At 39.5% G+C, this 19,777-nt stretch overlaps 1 protein-coding gene and 1 long non-coding RNA gene across 2 annotated transcripts in view; one reads left to right on the top strand and one right to left on the bottom strand.

Moving 5' to 3' along the window:
- Positions 1 to 19,777, bottom strand: part of dhx36 (DEAH (Asp-Glu-Ala-His) box polypeptide 36) — a 72,930-nt gene that overhangs the window by 1,782 nt on the left and 51,371 nt on the right. Inside the window, exons 17-25 of the mRNA XM_066685790.1 lie at positions 18,966 to 19,083; positions 18,148 to 18,246; positions 17,387 to 17,560; positions 16,600 to 16,686; positions 16,083 to 16,166; positions 14,280 to 14,379; positions 11,981 to 12,071; positions 9,353 to 9,476; positions 1,168 to 1,320 (exon numbers count right to left, since the gene is read on the bottom strand). Of these exons, the coding sequence (XP_066541887.1) occupies positions 1,168 to 1,320; positions 9,353 to 9,476; positions 11,981 to 12,071; positions 14,280 to 14,379; positions 16,083 to 16,166; positions 16,600 to 16,686; positions 17,387 to 17,560; positions 18,148 to 18,246; positions 18,966 to 19,083 (1,030 nt within the window). The remainder of the gene's footprint in view (positions 1 to 1,167; positions 1,321 to 9,352; positions 9,477 to 11,980; positions 12,072 to 14,279; positions 14,380 to 16,082; positions 16,167 to 16,599; positions 16,687 to 17,386; positions 17,561 to 18,147; positions 18,247 to 18,965; positions 19,084 to 19,777) is intronic.
- Positions 9,485 to 18,955, top strand: LOC136710138 (uncharacterized). Its single transcript, XR_010804579.1, has 3 exons — positions 9,485 to 10,318; positions 10,459 to 10,490; positions 18,602 to 18,955. It is a non-coding gene; the product is annotated as an uncharacterized lncRNA (long non-coding RNA).

The following is a 19,777-nucleotide window of genomic DNA, read 5'->3' as shown; positions in this document are numbered from 1 at the left end:
ACACACACACACCCCGAGTAATTGCAAGGACTGATGTAGCCAATTCACCTAACTTCCTTGTCTTTGGACTTTGGGAGAAAAGCAGAGACTCTGGAGGAAACCCACACAGACACAGGGAGAATGTGGAAACTCCACCGAGATGGGAGTTGCTGTCTAGTTTTAGTCCATTTTACTGCGGTCACAGCTTTTACTTTTCTAGGTGAGCTTTACACTAAATGCTGGAACATTACTGAGTGGTTTGAAGGCACTGAGCCACATAAATCTTAGTGAGGTCAGATCATTTTTATTTTTTACAAAAAGACTAATCAGTGGGAATAAATGCCTTTTTCGAATTTGTGTGGTCCTTACAAGCTCCTCATGTCCTGATTTCTGACTGTTCTGAAAAATGTCGGATAATCCCCTTCAAACAGAAGAGAAAATGAGCAGACATACTTACTGCTTACTGAGCAGGCCCACACTTCAGAGGGTAGGTTTGCTAACAAATGGGTCGCCCCCACATTACATTGTTTTATTATAGATATTCTGTTCATGTACACAGCTGGGAGAGGAATTAAAAAATAGGATTCTAAACCCAAGGCCTGTTTCTTTAACTCCAGAAAAGTTTTAAAGATTAAAAATGTTCATTGATTTACTGATAAAAATCATTGTGGTGGCTCTCTTTTCTTTCTAAGACAGAGTCCGACAGAGAGAAAGAGCTTATTTCTTATAATTGCAGATAGGGGGCACTGTTTCAGCTCTAACTGAAGTATACTCTGTCTAATATGGGCTTAAGAAAAAAAAAGTAACAGCAGCCAATAAAAGGACAGATAAATGAAAGAATGAACGCATTACAACAGTGTAATCCTGTTTAATGCAGTCCTCTTTCAATTATAAGACAGCGTTTTTAGGTCAGAGATTCTATTAAATCCAGGCTAACCAATCAATTGGACCCACTTCTGTAACCACTTCATCTTGATCAGGGCTGTGGTAGGTCCAGAATCATAAGGCACATGGCAGGAACACATAATGGATAGGGTGTCAGTCAGAATAAATACAGCCAACAGAAAAATAAGAACTATTCTTTTTAGAGTCCTAACCCCTGAAACATCATTAAGGACTGGCCAATATTTAGACCCCTGCATCATTTAAGAGCCATTTACTGTCCGATTCTGTAGACTGCAGTCTTACCTTGACCAGGTGAGCAATGCGAGCTGGAGACTGGAAGACAATCCACTCGTCCACAGAAATGGTCTCCTGTTCCTTGTCTTTCTGGATGGAGATATCACCTCCAAAGAAGAGCAGTGAGAAGGGAGACACCTCCGTGCAGTCGTACAGGAAAATCTGCACAAAATGAGTATTACTCCAAATTAATTCTCTATGTTTTAGGTATTAGTTTAATCAGGTTTTGGAAAACAGAGAGCGAGTGACTGGAAATACACACTTACAGTTGTGTTCAAAATAATAGCAGTCCAATATGACTAACCAGTTTTTGTATATTACCACATGACAAACAATGTAACAGTTGGTGCAGTAGATTCTTAGAAAACCAACAGACTCAGCATTCATGATATGCATGCTCCTGAGTCTGTGTATTTGCATTATTAATTAAAAGGGGTGTGTTCAAAATAATAGCAGTGGTGTTCAATGAATAGTGAGGTCAATCATTCTGTGAGGAATCAGGTGTGAATCAGGTGTCCCTTATTTAAGGGTGAAGCCAGCACATGGTCTACATACATTTCTCCTTGAAAGCCTGAGAAAAATGGGTCGGTCGAGACATTGTTCAGAAGAACAGCGAGCTTTGATTAAAAAGTTGATTGGAAAGGGTAATAGGCTGTTCAGCCAAAATGATCTCTAATGTTTTAAAATGGAGAAGAAAACCAGAGACGTGGAAGAAAGCAGAAAACTACCATTTGATTAGATCGAAGAATAGCCTGAATGGCAAAAGCTCAGCCAATGAACAGCTCCAGGTTGATCAAAGACAGTCTCAAGTTACCTGTGAGTATTGTGACAGTTAGAAGACGCCTGTGTGAGGCTAATCTATTAGCAAGAAGCCCCTGCAAAGTCCCACTGTTAAAAAAAATAAAAAATAAAAAAAAGACGTACTGAAGCGGATACAATTTGCCAAAGAACACATCAACTGGCCTAAAGAGTAATGGAGAAACATACTGTGGACTGATGAAAGTAAAATTGTTCTTTTTGGGTCCAAGGGCCACAGACAGTTCGTCAGACGACCCCCAAACTCTGAATTCAAGCCACAGTACACTCTGCAGACAGTGAAGCTTGGTGGTGCAAGCATCATGATATGGGCATGTTTCTCTTACTATGGTGCTGGGCCAATTTACCGCATACCAGGGATCATGGACCAATTTGCATATATCAGAATACTTGAACAGGTCATGTTGCCTTACGCTGAAGAGGAAATGCTCTTAAATTGGGTGTTTCAACAAGACAACAGTCCAACAAAATTGAGGTTATGGAGTGGCCAACCCAATCCCCAGACCTTAATCCGATAGAAAACTTGTAGGGTGACATCAAAGATGCAGTTTCTGAGGCAAAACCAAGAAATGCAAATGAATTGTGGGATGTAGTCAAAGCATCCTGGGCTAGAACACCAGTTGACAGGTGCCAGAAGTTGGTTGACTCTATGCAACACAGATGTGAAGCAGTAAATATTAGGTTAGTGATTCACAGGAATGCTAAATCCTAAAAAAGAGTACATATTGAGTTAGTAAAGACAAATGCAGATACTGCCATTTTTTTGAACAGCCCAATGTCCCAATGTCAATGCTTTTGGTATTTTCTGTAAATTAGTTAAAAATTACATACATTTCTCTTTATGTTTTGATTTGGAAAACAGTATGCAATGTTCCCAATGCATGGAAATAAAAACTACTATTAAGATTTTGTGCTTAACTAATGTTTTTTAAACACACTGCTATTATTTTGAACAAAACTGTATGTTAAAAAAATTGATGCATCCAGAAGGAAGGGTTGGAATGCAATGATATTCGGAAGGAAGCTTGTCCAATAGCATTTTGTACATTTACAGTAGGGGATAGGTCTGGCGATGAGGTCAGGTATACTAGTCTCTCTCCCACTGCTCCATAGGTGAGTAATATAGACAGGTTTTTTGCTGTTTTGAATAACTTAAGGTGGAAATGTCTTAAATCTTACAGACCAGATAAACCTCAGCCACATACAAACCACAATCGTTATTTCCTCAAACACACCACTCCACCTTAAAGGGAACGCAGATGATTGGGGGAAATGCAGTTGGTTGTTTACATTCAGAAGCTCTGCGTATTTTGGTGTGGAAATGTGTGTTTGAAGAGAAAAATGACTGCTGTTTGTACATGGCAGAAGTTGAACATGTCTGTAAGTTTTTGTTTACTGTTTGGTAATGTAGTTTGCAGTCTGCTGAAGACATTTCCACCTTAAGTAATTTGAAACAGCAAAAATGTGTCAATATTACCCTCTGATGGAGTAGAAATAGAGCAATACCATCATCTCGGTTTGTGCTTTTCAAAGTTTGGAGTTCTGTCCATTGTCTAAAAAAGAAAAAAAAATGTCCAGGTGCTTCTGCTATGAGCAGAGAGGGAGAAAGCCTAGCATAACCAATGGAGTCACTTTGTTTTTTTAATGTTTTTTTAATTTACAGACACTGGGATTTTGTGAACACATTAGAATGGTTTGAGCGTAAACAGAGTGGAGAGCTAGAAAATGGAGAGGAAACATCAACTGAATTTTACAATCGTGAACGTCGCCTTATAAAAGACTCTCAGCATCTGAACGTAAATAAACCAGAGAGAACAGCATTTCCTCACAATGATAGATGTCCCCTTTAAGCACAGTCTTCATAACATCTTTGTGTGTGTATTGCTGTGTCTTGCAGCTGCCTTCCAATGGTGCTGACACTGATAGGACAACCCATGGACGGCATCACTGCTTGCTGATTGTCTGCAATCGTGGACCTGGGTTCTCCAGGGGTTCTCCCTCTCCCGTGGTTCATATAGGTCTCCAAGAATGGTTTGTGCCTTCTTATATCCACTACCGCCAAATGCGTGCTACGGTAATATCCGCACGCAATACCTTGTTAATACCATTCCACTTCCCGGAGCCCTACAGTGCAACCACTCGAACTCCTCCAACCGCTCGAAATGCTTTCAAACTCTTCTCCGAGGCATCCTTTACTTGGAAAAGATTACAAAATGAGTCAGAATGGGAAGCATGTGCAAAGGGATGACCTTATATAGTCAGCCAGGTACTGAGATAAGGCCTGTCCTTGATTATGTCACACGCGCAGCAGAGCATGTGTCACGATGACAAACCCACGCACCATTTTTCATTCCTGTAGGACGCTTCCTTTGTTTTTCATGATGAATGTATAAGGAACTAAAGAAGAGCAAGGGGAAGAGGTAGACAGAGTTAGAGCTGGAGAAAAGGAAAGGTCTGTTCAGGGAAGAGAGGTAGGTAAAACAACAGTGGTTTCTGTTTGTAAATGATGTGCGATATAAAGTCTGTGTGCAGAACTCTGAGTGTGTATTTTCTCCCTCACACAGAAGAGAGACGAGGACAAGTACCTGCACTCTTCACATTCTATCACCTCTGCATGTGTGTGTGTGTGTGTGAGAGAGAGAAAGAGAAAGAGAGAGAACAGAATGTCAGGAGCACTCAGCATCTGCTGCTGCACTGAGGATAAGACCCAGCAGGGTTTCTGCTGTGGAGCTTTTACCAATGTGTCCAAAGAAATACGGTCACTTTGTCCCCTTTAAAAAAATAAAGTTCCAGTTCTGCAAAAACTTTCCCCATTATCTTCCCCATCATCTTGAATAGAGTAAATGAACAGAGACTCAGTCACCTCATTTAAACGAGGTCCATCTTCTACCAACATTACCCTCTGTTTATATTCAAGGGCATTGTCTTTGGTCTGTAGACTCTGACCTGCAGATATCCACTAAACCATTGCCAGATTAGGAACACCTACTTGTATCTACACTCATTGTCCATCCATACAGATGCACTTTGCAGTTCTAGAATTACAAACTACACTCTTATCCCCATTTTACCCTGACCTTCAATGGTCAGGACCCCTAGAGAGCAGGTGTGATGTGGGTGGTAGATCATGCTCAGCGCTGCAGTGACACTGATGTGGTGGTGGTGTTTTTGCGTGTGTTGCGCTGTTAACAGCGGATCAGACACAGCAGACCTGCTGGAGTTATTAAACACTGCGTCCATTAGCTGGAAAACCACAACAACAATGTTTACTCATTGTGTATTCAACAATGAGTTGTTGTTTGCGACTGTGCATCAGTTCAGGCAGATTAATAGAGTTTTTGTTTCTTGTTTCACCATCCAGCTCTCGCTGGATTATTTCACCAGTCATCGATGCAAGCAGTGTTTAAACCTCTTCAAAAGAGGTGTGACTGACAAGTGTGACTGACAAGTCTCTTTGGCCAATCAGACCTCTGTAAGGTTTAGTAACTACTCTGCTCACTTGGAACCATGAGCAAGCAGGTACCTAAAAAGGACCTGTTTCTAGGTACCAAATTTGCCTAATGGAAAAGCAAGAAAGCACAGTAGAGTCAAGCAGTGTAGGTACCATGCAGTGGAAAAGCAACATTCCTGTCCTTTTCCGAAGCAACTCCATGTGGCTTGAAGCAAGTGTGTGATTATCTAGGTAGACAACATGACATTAATTTGAAGGGTGTAAGCTATGCTTCATAGCATGTACATTCTGCCCAAACTACATTTGCATGTTATATTCAGTTCCTCCTTCCATTGTCCTGGAAATAATTCAAAAATATTCAGCCCCTACAAATCACTGTAAACTACAAGTTTCACAAAAACAAGTGCATTCCCTGAGACCCTGACTCATTCAAGTTTAATGAAGAGAGCAGTTTTATTTGCCAGGGGCTGTCTACTCTGTCTTCTCCAGAGTCTGAGAAAAATCCTCTAGCTTTCTCTTTTTTTCCACCATGCCCCTAATCTCTCCCTCCTGAAGCATTATTTAGCTGTTATTTTTTTCTTTCTCCACCATCCCTCCCTCTCTCTCTCTCTAACTCACCCATCCCTGCCTCTCTCTCTCTCTCTCTCTCTCTCTCTCTCTCTCTCTCTCTATCTAAATCACTTATACACAGCCCCATTCATTCTTACATACTCAGTCTCTCTCTCCAACTGTCTCTCTCTCTCTGACCATTTTCTTTCCAAATTACTTGGCCCCCTTATTCTCCAGCATCAGGCTCTCTCCCTCGTTCGCTCTACACTCTATAATTTTATCAGCAGCTCCTGTGCTGATGAATGTGCAGCTTTCTTCTGGCTAAACCCTTCTTCCTCCTCTTTTCACCCCCCCCCCCATCTCTAGGAACTGTGGAAATGACTGCATGCCAAAACAATTATTAAATAAAATGTGAAATTCAATATGTGAATAGTGTGGTTGGATGGTCTCTTTCCTGAAATACTGATTTTCTGTCAAATAGTGAATGTTATCCTCCTTAAAAAAAGCCATGAAGAAGCTACCCTGCCTTAGACTGGGGTATATTCAAGGTTCCAAAACTAAATGCAAAAATTCAGTACTGTGCTTAGACAAGAGAAAAATGAGAAATCAAAGAAACTTGGATTTAAATTGAAAGGTATTTGAGTTAAAAAAAAAAAAAATAATAATAATAATAATAATAATAAAAGTGTTGGTTTAACCCTTTCCAAATCTCTCCTTGTGACAGTCCAGTATTTTTTTAGGTTATTATCTAATACCTATTTAATAGGTAATTCATTAGGTTGAATCAAGAGTGCTGCTGATTTAAGAAATCCATACAATCAAGTAGAACATCTGGAAACAAACTTTGTTCTTCACACTCGCTAACAACACATCCACAACTTCTTAGGAAGAGCCTTCTCTTTTACTTTTTATTTTATTGTATTTCATGCTTACTGACAAGATGAATGATTTTATATTATAATAATCATGTTAGGTGCCTATGATTTTTGTGCAGGACTGTACATTAGTGCATTTCTCCATACAATTCCACAGTCTACACTGCAAGAGCCAATTCATAGTGAAATGCAATCACAGTTCTTTGTTGAACTCATAGGTGCGGCTTTAATCACAGCTTTTTGTTGAACTCAGAGGTGTGGTTTTATGCACTGTCCAGCCACAGCCCTGTGTAAGTTAAAGTGGTTATAATCACTGTCCAATCACAGTTCTTAGAACTTAGAGGTGTGGCTATAATCACTGTCCAATCACAGGCGTCTGCAGAAACTGAATGTGTGGTTCTAATCACGGCAGGTATCAGTTTAAACCATCCATAGACAAACTCTAATATAAAATAGTATTGTGCTATATAGTATATGGCACATTTCCCCTGCATGGAGCTAACTCGACTCAACTCGGCTTGGCTCTTTTCCACCAGCCAAATCTGGCATGTGGTCCCTGGAACCGGGTATGTTTTTGGTCCCTGCTCGTGCCTGATATGAAGCGAGCCGAGAAGGTACTAAACGTGACGTGTAAAACATTGCAGAGTGCTGATAGGTTAGAGAGACTTGTCAATAACCACAAAACACAGGTCTCCAGCACAAACTAGACACCTGTAAAAGATCTAAGTTACAACAGCTATAATGGCAGCTTTTAAAATTACACCAAGGCTTTTTGAAATGTTTTAAATGGTGTTTGGATTGGTAGCCAATGAAAAACTCCAGTGAGAGCCAGATGCTACAATAAGGAAAAAGCTGCTGTGAGAACTGGGGTGCGCAGCCATGTTCAGTCTAAAAAAAACCCCACACAAACACATTGTGTTTACAGAATTAGTAAACAGCACCTAACGTTACAACCAGCATTGTTGTGGTTTTCAAAGCCCACAATTCCTGTAAGACACAGGGTTTTGCAACATCACCACCCGCATTTGAATGTGGCTCTGTGTAAGTGGAAAAGCGACCAGAGAAATTGCATCGAGCCGTGCAGAGACAAGTTGAGTTGAGGCCATGCAATGGATAAAAACCATTAATTCACTAAGTAGTGCAAGGAACACAAGTGAATTTTCACTCTCCATTGCTTAGTAACAAAGAAACTCACAATGCATCCACATTAAGCTCATGCAAAATTTTATTTCTATTAAATTATATATGTTTACTATAAATTATGAGTGCACTGTGGGAGATGAAGTGCCTTCAAAATCATGCTCGAATTCAGCTTTACGATTCAGACACTCTGAGGAAAAACTGTACTCCATGGTACAGACATACTCAATAGTGCCCTAAAAAACAGCCTTTGTTTTTGGATTGAATAATGGACTGAACAATACCAGCTCAGTTTAGTTTTTTGAGTCATATAATTACAATATCAATGAGGGAGTCACGGTGAAGCAGATTCAAGCAGTTAAGGCAAAGGGTTTTTAAATTTCTGTATTTCACCACTGTCATTTCCATTCATTTTTAGATTACTACATCATTAGAACACAGCAATTGTGTGAGAATTTCATGATGAATTGACCAATAGAAATGCTCTTAAATTTTTTGACCTGATTTGCACTGAAGAGTGCAGCTAAGAGGTTTTTTACCTTCTCCTGTAAACTTACTATTTTTGGTGATGCATGTTTTTCATTAGACAGTGACAATATGGTTATGCCATTCTTTTTTGTCATTTCCTAATGACTTGTGCTTTTATATACCTTTAAAGAAATTCTAGAAAAATAAAATATGGATCTTACCAGTTATGTACACCTGGTTCATTAGTCTGCCCATGTTTCTGAATACGCAGCATGTAAATCAGAGCTTATATTCATGATTTAAAGCAGGGAAGTAGGAACATTTACAATGAAAATGTGGCTGCACTGGGATCAGCTCTACACCCATTTCCCTTGGGCCCAGTACCACCCAGAATGCTGGGTAACAAATCTGGAGAGGAACAGGAGACATTCTCATTTCCAACAAAGAGGATTTGAGGCACTAGTACCAGACGAAATGAGTGAGAGAGAGAGAGAGAGAGAGAGAGAGAGAGAGAGAGTGTAAAAGATGACTGGAATTGGGCTTGTTGATTAAGTGGCTTTGATCTGAGGCGAGGCTGTGGAGAGGTGGGACTTGAAAGCAGACAGGTCCTGAATAAAAGATAGAGCTGTTTTTCTTAAAACGCGACCCACATCAATTTCAAAAGACTTGTCAAAATCTCTTCCCTCTCAGTAAGCTAAAATGGAGAAGCTCAGCAAAGATGGGCGTAAAATAATGAGGCTGATTGTTCAAAACTGTAAGAAGAGGAGGGAAGCGAGGGAAAATTGTGAGCCTGTCAAAAGTAGACTTCCCTGGGTAACACACTGCAATGTGACCTTGTGTTGTCTTTCTCTGTGTGTGTGAGTGTATATATATATATATTTTAATGTATACTCACACTGCTGGTCTTCATCTTCATGTGATAGATGAGCCAGGTATAATGGAACTCCGTCTCCACTGCATTGACAGATTTAGGATGGATACAAACTTTACCATCAGCCTTAGTGTACACCTTTGCAGGCCTGGGGACGCACACACACAGACACACACATTTCAGCTGGTGACAGGCAACTTGCATCACAGTGACAATTCCAGGAAAACTGGAATAAATTACACTGATAGACAATCCTCCTGAGATTTAAAGCTTGAACCAGTGGCAGAAAATGGTGAACTGCTATTGGCAATCTGAGGTATGCTGGGGTTACACAGTACACACAGAAATTACACACTTCAGTATACATGAACACTAAAAACATACTTCCCCCAAGTTCAGTCTTGGGAGTTGGTTGCATTTTGGCTGTTCAACTTAAACCCAAGCTCATTCAGTGCAGCCAGTCCATTGTTCTGAGAACACTCACATTTTTGTAAACGCTCTTCTTTTGTGTCTATTTCCTTTTCCCACTAAGAGGTTCTTGCCGGATCAACATCCTTTCAGAATCATAGCATATGGTTGCTTTATTTTTTAATTGGTTAAACCTCAGTTTATTACATTAATACAGAATCTACACACTTTATTATTTTTCTAATCTTTTTGGAACTACATTATCTCATTAAGGTGGCACCGTGGTGCAGCAGGTAGTGTCGCAGTCACACAACTCCAGGGACCTGTCTGTGGGGTGTTTGGTGTGTTCTCCCTGTGTCCGCATGGGTTTCCTCCGAGTGCTCCGATTTCCTCCCACAGTCAAAAAACCCATTTGTAGGTGGATTGGCTACTCGATAGTGTCCATAGGTGTGAGTGTGAGTGAATGTGTGAGTGTGTGTCGCCCTTTGAAGGACTGGCGCCCCCTCCAGAGTGTAATGCCACCTTACGGCCAGTGATTCCGGGTAGGCTCCGGACCCACCACGACCCTGAACGGAATAAGAGGTTACAGACAATGAATGAATTGTACCTTATTATTACTAACAAATTATTTTAGCATTTATGTTTGTGTGCTGTCCAAATTAATGCATGTTAATTTACCAAATTTGGCTATAACTTCCTCTCTTAATTCACTCTTTTTACAGAGCCTAGTGATCACTCCTGTTGAGTTAAGAAGGTATGTTAAATGTCATTCAATATGTATTAAATATCATAATGAACTCTCACACTTACCCTTACACATTACTCTCTCTCTATCTGAAACACACATATGCAGGTCCTGTCTTTGTGGACCTCGCTTAATTCATCCAGATTTGTGCACTATTGTTAATTTTATCTATTAAACTTGCAATTGAACCTAAAGCCCTCCCTGAACCTTAAGAGAGAAACTTTAACAAATTAAAACAACACAGAGATATTATAATAAGGTAAAAAGAATGGTTTCACACCATATAATCACACTATACTTTTATCTCCCTCTCAAAAGTACAAGGAAGTACTACAATTTTAACTTTACTGTTATGATGAAATATTTTTAAATGTACTAATATAAATACTATTCCAAATTATTCCATTGTGTTGATCTTGGAGGCAGCCGTGGCCTTGAGGTTAGAGAAGCAAGCTTGAGGCCAAAGGGTCGCCGGTTCAATTACCAGGACTGGCAATAAATGCCCTTGAGCGAGGCACCAAACACTCAATCTGCTCCCTGTGCATGAGGTGGTTGGGAGCCCTCTGCTCTGGCTGTGTGTGTGTGTGTGTGTGTGTGTGTGTGTGTGTGTGTGTTCACTGCCCCTAGTGTGTGTGAAGAACTGAAGTTTGAAGTTCAGAGAAGCAATTTCCTTTAGAGGATCAATATAGATATCCAATATAGAGATCCTCTAAATATAGATATATTTCTTCTTCTTACATCCTTACATTTAAATATCCAGTACTAGAAGCTTCATTCTTAAGCAAATTATGATCTGACAGTCGTAATTTATTGTGATGTTTTTCAGTTATCCCAATGTTATATTTCTGCCATATATTCCACCTTTATTCTTGCCATTTTCTGCATACCACCAAGCCCCAAGCACCGTCTGAAATCACAACTGGAATGTGTTACTGATGCTGTTTTGATGGCTGTGTGTGAAAGTTGAGATGACGTGCTGTTTCAGACGTAGAAAAAATGATGATGGTTTTGTTTTCACACTTGGCTAATAATAGGAGCAGGGTGTGTGTGTGTGGGAGCACAAATGTTCAATATTCAAGCACTTTAAAAAAGAAAAAGTAAGATTGTCTCATCAATAGGACATTCTCTCTCCTTCATCCTCTCTCTCTGAAGTGTATTTACCTGTCTGATGTGTCGGTTTGCTGGAGGACATTACAGCTCTTACTTACTCTTTTCTCCACACTATAATTTCTCTCTCACCCACACACACATACACATACACACACACACATACACACACTTCACTCATGGGATTTACATCTTTCATCTTTTTCACTTTCTACCTTCCCTGTTGAGAGTCGAGAGCCTAAAAATATCCGTTCTCACTGTTGAGGATTCTAAATTAATGTCCCAGCTCCAATTAAGTATCCACAAAGTCTCTCTGTGAGGAAATGAATCACACACATTCGTTCTCCAGCTACTAAAATGTCTACCGAATTTCTAAAAGCAGGTATACTTACATGGGTCTCTTTTTGTGGAGGCTGGGACGGATCTTGGCTACTTTAGGGTAGAGTCCAGCCACGATGACCGCCTTAAGAAGCTTTTCATTGTCTGTAAAAAAAGAAAAAAGTATCAGGTGTTTTATTCTTCAAAATATAAACAGAGGAGAGAGGCGTGATCAGGGGGTATATTATGAAATGTGGCACACCGATCAACCTTAAAAGTATGAGAACCCCTTTGCTTCTACACTCACATTCCATTCTCTCAGCTCCTCTCATCACACAGGAGCACTTTGTAGTTCTACAATTACAGAGTCTAGTCCATTTGTTGCTCTGCACAGTTTGTATTCCCCCTTTCAACATGTTCTTCAATGGTCAGGGTCCCAACAGGACCACCACAGAGTAAGCATGGCATGTAATGTGGATCATTCTCAGCGCTGCAGTCGTACTCATGTGGTGGTGTGTTAGTGTGTGTTGTGATGATATAAGTGGATAAGTGCATATAAAAACATCTACATTTACATAAAGTAAAAAAAGGTAAAAACAAAAACAGTTCACAATGTAGGATAACAGCACAAAAACATTAACATACTCTAGTACATTTAAGTACAATAGGAGAGAGAGAGAGAGAGAGAGAGAGAGAGGGAGAAAGTGAAAAGGTGTGTGTGTTTGTGTGAAAGTGAGTGTCAGGATGCAGCATCAGAGTAAAAATCCCCATTAGAGTAACATGGAAGTGTGTGTGTGTGTGTGTGTGTGTGTGTTCTGGACAGGGAAAGCTTCCAGCTGTAAAAGTGTGGCAAGAGCTGCACAGCGGCAGTAAAAGAAAATCAAAGGTGCTATTTTATCTAAGCATATGCTGCTTAGCAACCATCAGAACGCATTAATAATTAGCTCGTTCTTTAATATCCTATAATGGGCCCTGGAAGATCAAACAGCCGTTAAAGCTGCACCTCTAAACCTGTGCCTAGCAATCAGATTCAAAACTTCATAAAACGAAATGATACAGCTTTTGTCAGCAGGGCCCTTTCCATGTAAATAACCCTCAGATTATTGCACCAGTAAATTATTACCTTCAACACTGCAGTAGCAAAAACATCTGCAGTATTCTCACCTATTTTTTTAATATAACAAATTAATTTTGAAATTACATATATGAGTTGTACATGTTTAAAGGTTTTATTTTGTGTGGAACATAATTGTAAACCAAAATTCAAACATCCTGCCACTTTCAGTCATTTTATTTTTTTTTTAACTTATTAGTTTAAACATGTAATTTAGCCCCTTAGTATATATTTAAAAATCAAAAATAAAAACTATGTATTAATATGCAACATTCACAAACACTAATTTTGAAATTACAGTTTTCAGTTGTCTAAACCAAAACTCACACATACGTGTGTCTTGCAAACTGGGGGGCCTTTCTGAACAGAGGCAAAGCAGAATCTGTCCTTCAGTTTTTCAAATACTGTATTACCGGTTAAAAAACTGCTGTACTGTTTATAATTGTTTACGATGAGATCTGCAGTGAAAGCATCTTATTGGTTTATTAAGTCTCGTCCACATGAGATTACCATATTTAATATATGTCCAGTTAAAATGTCATTTGCTCCCATTGTTTTACAGTTATGTCCTAGGTTTAGAATACAGACTAGTCTGATTATTTAGGACTCCTATATTTATTTGTCTTACACATTGTTAAACTTCTATAGAATTATATAAAGTACTAAAAATGTTTTGAAAATTCTGCAGCAAAACAAAACACTTCCCATATCAGTTTAAAACAGAACATAGTGTCTTTTTTTAGTGTCCAAATATACAACGATTCCATATCTTCCGGAATGGTTGGCAACCCTATACATACTTTTGGATACAAAATGCTCCCCAATTTATAATTAATGATAAGTTATACAATATATATACATATATATATATATATATATATATATATATATATATATATATATATATATATATACACACATATATATATATATATATATATATATATATATATATATATATATATATATATACACATATATATATATATATATATATATATATAAATAATATATTTCTGCTGTAGACCTCAGAACCTCTAGCTCCTATCACTACAGATTGGCTGTTTGAGCTGAATCTGGGCCCAGAAAATTCAGCCACATTGCTGCATAAATCTGATGCACAGTTGTAACAAAATTTCACATTGCACTTTTTTAATGGATTATACAAAATGCCCCAGCTTTTCCAGGAATGGGTTTAGAACTGCTGCAAATGAGTTGTATTTTTAATACTTTCACAAAACACATTCAGACATTCATACCAGAGTTGATGTTCGCTTTGGGGTCTTTAGGATCTTTACTGCTCACAAAGCCAGCTGCCAACAGATGCTCTGCAAACTGCCCTTTCATATTCTGCAGCATCTGTCACAGACAGACAAAGAGAGAGAGAGAGAGAGATTTAAACTGAAAGTAAAACTGTTACTTTAATTTAGTTTCTGAATGAATTGCTCTATTATTGTTTTATTATGCAGCTGCTGCTTTGGGAACATTGTAATCAAATCAGTGATTGTAGCTAAACTACTGTCTTTCAGTCACTCGGCCCGGTTAGCAGCATGCTGCAGTAATACAGCTTACACATATATTTGTCTGAAATAAACACACAAGCACTCTATAATATGACACTGGAAGTCAAAAATCCAGAAAATCTGCTGACGTTAATAAGCATTTTAACAGACAATGACTGTCTGTGAGGTGTGTGGTGTGTTCTCCCAGTGTCTGCGTGGGTTTCCTCCGGGTGACTGTCTGTGAGGAGTGTGGTGTGTTCTCCCAGTGTCTGCGTGGGTTTCCTCCGAGTGACTGTCTGTGAGGAGTGTGGTGTGTTCTCCCTGTGTCTGCGTGGATTTCCTCCGGGTGACTGTCTGTGAGGAGTGTGGTGTGTTCTCCCAGTGTCTGCATGGGTTTACTCCGGGTGACTGTCTGTGAGGAGTGTGGTGTGTTCTCCCCGTGTCCGCGTGGGTTTCCTCCGGGTGCTCCGGTTTCCTCCCACAGTCCAAAAACACACGTTGCAGGTGGATTGGCAACTCGAAAGTGTCCGTAGGTGTGAGTGTGTGAGTGAATGTGTGTGTGTCTGTGTTGCCCTGTGAAGGACTGGCGTCCCCTCCAGGGTGTATTCCCGCCTTGCGCCCGATGATTCCAGGTAGGCTCTGGACCCCCCGCGACCCTAAATTGGATAAGCGGTTACAGATAATGGATGGATGGATGGACTGTCTGTGAGGAGTGTGGTGTGTTCTCCCCGTGTCTGCGTGGGTTTAATCCGGGTGACTGTCTGTGAGGAGCGTGGTGTGTTCTACCTGTGTCTGTGTGGGTTTACTCCGGTCAAAAAACATGTTGGTAGGTGGATTGGTTACATTATAAAATGTCCATAGGTGTGAGAGTGTGAGCAAATGTGTGCCACCATGCGAAGGACTAGCGCCCCCTCCAGGGTGCATTCATGCCTTGCACCCAGTGATTCTGGGCAGGCCCCAGACCCACCATGACCTTGAACTGGATAAGCGGTTTCAGACAACGAAGGAATGAGTTGCTCTGTGTGTTGTTCCTGTTTCATTCAGGGCTTTGCACCACATTTTTTTTACATGTGCATTTCTCAGTGTCAAAACATTGTGCAACTGCAGCACCATTTAAGGTGGAATGGTAAAATGAGGTTGAAATTAGTTTCAACTTGGGTTGGTATGACAGTCAGCTTTTCCTCTTTTCCTCTCTAAGCAGATGAAAATACAAAAGGAGGAGGAACCTGAAGGGAAGGGAGTGGCTAAATAAGAAGCATTTGTTTGGAAATGAGATGCTGGGACTCTAGTGCAAACTCTGGTAGCAAAATGTCATTTAGTGAACCTTTAAAAATAATAATAAACTTGAATAAATACATTTGAAATTATGACAGCTGTTGTTGTTGGTTATTGGAAATATTAGCAAATTTTAAAGTAAAACACATGTCAAGGTGAAAAACATACATATCAATAATATTTACCAATGATAATATCATTGTTGATATTTATATCATAGTAGCTTTTAACTTAATGAATTTAAAAACTTTAAATGCTGCTGTTTTCTGATTGGTTGAGACTGACCTGCAGTGTGTTGGCAGACAGAAAGTTGTCCCAGCAGTATTCTCGCTCATACCTACTGCCCCGTCTCTTCGCTTCCTCCCAGCCCTAAAATAAAAAAGAAAATCACATGAATTACAGCAGCCGAACACCTATCAGCCATACCGTTATGACCAGTTTATTTTTAAATTCGCTGTCCATACTCTCTGCTCCACTGACAATACAGGAGCACTTTGTAGTTCTACATACAGACCTGCTGCTTTACATACTTTGTTATCCGCATTTCATGCTGTCCTTTAATTGTCTAGACCCCCAGAGGGCCACCAAAGAACAGGTATGACTTGGGTCATGAAGTATTCTCAACACTGTAGTGACCACTGTAGCGGTGGTGTGTTAGTGTGTATTTTGCCAGGACAAGTGGATCAGACAGAGCAAAAGGTGGTCAAAATGTTCTTGAATGGTGTATAATCATATAATCACAGACTACACAAAAACATACTTCCGGTGACAGGAGCAAGGAAAAGAATTTGAAGAGTTTTACCGAGAAAGCATTCACTATAGTGAGGTGGTCACTCTTGGAGTTTCTGGACAGGGTTTTCCTCCGCTGGTCTGCAATCTTCTCCTTGCCCTGCAGGACAAGTCAGTTTACTTTTACATAGTTTACCATAGGCTATGTAAATTTGATTAGTATTGAAATCTCACGTTTGGGGGTATGTGATTTGGTAGCAACAGGAAAAATGTTATTAGTTTTAATAATAAGTTTGCAATGTTACCAAAACGACATAAGAATAAGCTAATGTTTGGTAAATTTGGTCAAGAAATAACAAGAAGCAGGGAACAATAGATATTATTTTTACCTTAAAAATACAGCTTCAAAATCACTGTGATGCTTCATTGACCAGTAATAGGGAAAACAGATGCTCTGTTGTTGCTGAGCGGAATAGTGAAGAATCATCTACTCTCAATGAATCAACTGGTCACCAATGATTCATAGAGTTGACTCAGTCTTTGTTTGCAGAGGTAAAGTGGCCATATTCCGTGTATAATTTTTCGATGTTAACGTTTTTAAATGTAGCTTATATTTTTTTTAGCTATTTTTATAAATGTTAGTAGTAAACGATATCTCTAAAATAGTAAAACCTTTAAAAATACATGACAAAATTAGGCTACATTTTTAAGTAATTGATCAAAACTAGACTAGAATTGATTATCAACTAAAACTAGCATAAAAACTAACAATTAAATGACTAAAATGAGAATAAAACTAATGCACATTATAGTCAAAATCAGCTGCCAAAATGAACACTGGTGTATATGTGTGTGTATACCATTGGTATGAAGAAAGGGTCTTTAAAGCTCAGGCTGGCTGCTATGGTGAGCACAGGGTCCAGGCAGGCGAGAAGAGCTCCGAACAGAATCATCTTCCCAATGTGGGGCTCCACAGGCAGACGAGCCAGATGGAACCCCAATGGTGTCAGCTCCTCATCATGGTCCAGGGCATTCTAAACACACACCAGCATCAGTAAACTGTTGAGCTTCCATTTTGCTTTTAACAGCTGTAATCCTGTCTCTTAGTCATCCATCTCATTCAACTGCAGCACCCTGTACTTATCACCAATTTCAGCACCATCCTGCAGCATCCCATTCTCGCTCTCTCAAAAAAGGTCATTATCTCTTAAACACAAAGTGCTATGTTACACTACTGTAAATGTATAATATAACATGTCTACCGTTTCCAAATAGTAATTGTATTTGTATTAAATGACCAAAATATACATTTGAACAACAGGGTACATTATAATACAAGATAGTTAATAACAAACAATTAGGTAAGGCACACTATACTGAATTTACAGCCTTATTGAAATTTTAATGAAACAATACATACAAAAGATAGCAAAAGAACATGAAGACTACTGGCAGCATTTTCTCTGGCCAGAATGGTGTTTTCTTTCTTTTAAACACTGAACCTTATAGAACAAATGTAGGTGATTTTAAAATGGAAACACAAGGCTTTATCCAAGTTTTCACTGATTTACCTACTAATGCATACACACAGTCTCATATATACACACACACACACACATACCAGGTCCATTAGATGAGTGATGGCTAGTTCAATGGCTCTGTTGGACGGAGGGTCCAGAGCCTTCCTTAGGAATGATGCAATAGGACCCAACTTCAGAATCTGTAAAGGGGTGAGAAACTTCTGATGAAGCTCAAAAGCAACATTAAACATACACACAGCCACTCAAACCCACACACTATTAGAGACTGAGCCAGTGTAATAATGTGAATTTTGTCTAAAGAGTTTTGTTCCTTGGCGGATATGACTCACAGAGACACAGAAAAGAGTTTTTTTTGCTGTGTGAGTGTGTGTGTGTGTGTGTGTGTTAGAGAATTTGTCTGTGTCCGTAGGGGTGGTAATTGACACCACTGAAAGGCCTCATTAGACAATTACACTGCTCCTGAGAGAAGACGAGTCTGATTAACACAGCCATTAATGCATTAGTATGTTTGTGCTTTGCCATTACTGTCATCAGGGAGCACCAGCAGACCCCTGGCTCTTCTACACTACCACCCGGGGAGTGAAAGAGAGAGACTGTGTCAGTGTCAATGCCCCATTGAGGAGAGTGAGAAGAAGAAAATGAGTCAGCAAGAAGGAGGAAATACAGGAGAGCGAAGATGTAAGAGAATAAATGAAAGATCAGGAGGAGAAACTGAAGAGTAACAAAGTTAGGGAAAGGAAAAAAAAGAAAAAAAAAACTTGTCAAATGACGAGTGAAGGATGTTACTCACTGTTCAGACCTGCTAACTTGGAATCGAACATGCATATCTGATTATGGCCTTACAGCTTTAGCTGAAGAAGGTGCTGTATATAGTGGTAAAGTTGTTTCAATATAGTACCTTTATCTGCAGACAAAGCTCCTCCAGTGGAGTGCGCTGGATCTCAGGCAGCTGATACTGGTCCAGCAGACTCTCCCTGAGACTGTTATACAGGTGGTAACATTTACCTGGTGACACCCTACAAACACACACACACACACACACACACACACACACACACACACACACACCCCCAATATAAGGAAAGGCATCAATTTGTTACCTAGAGTCAATATGGGACTAACATCAACACAAATTCAGGACAAATACTGGGAAAATCAAACAAATATTTGTTGTTACTGTACAAATATGACTTGGTAAAAATAAATTGTATCTGTTCTGATTGGTTTCCCTTTACTGAGTCTCATTTAAAAAGCAGTCCAGTGGGAAACACTCCTTATAAGTTCAATGCTGTGGGCTGAATAAAGTTTGAAACTTTAACATGCTTGCATACTGCATCCATTTTTACACCTTAAATGAAACACAAGGTAAGATTTGTGTATTTTGCTTCTTGGGCTTTCTCTAGTGTAATTCATTATTTACTGCACTTTACTGAAATCAATGTGGAAGGGGAGGGAGGGGGTAGTTTTCACTAATAGGGGGTAGTGTCACTATACTGCATGCAAATTAAACTCCTGCTAAGTCTTAATGGAGATTCTGGTTTACAGCTATTTGAGACATCCAAAATTACTGCCCCAAATGGTTGTAAACTAGAATCTCCATTAAGACTAAGCAGGAGTTTAATTTGCATGCAATACAACACACATACAGACACAACTTGATTTTACCTTTAACCGTACACACAAAGATTACTTTTTATCCTTTTTTGGGTG

The sequence above is a fragment of the Hoplias malabaricus genome, chromosome 11 (genome assembly GCF_029633855.1).
Source record: "Hoplias malabaricus isolate fHopMal1 chromosome 11, fHopMal1.hap1, whole genome shotgun sequence".
Taxonomy (NCBI): Eukaryota; Metazoa; Chordata; class Actinopteri; order Characiformes; family Erythrinidae; genus Hoplias; species Hoplias malabaricus.
This window is presented reverse-complemented; position numbering and strand designations above follow the sequence as displayed.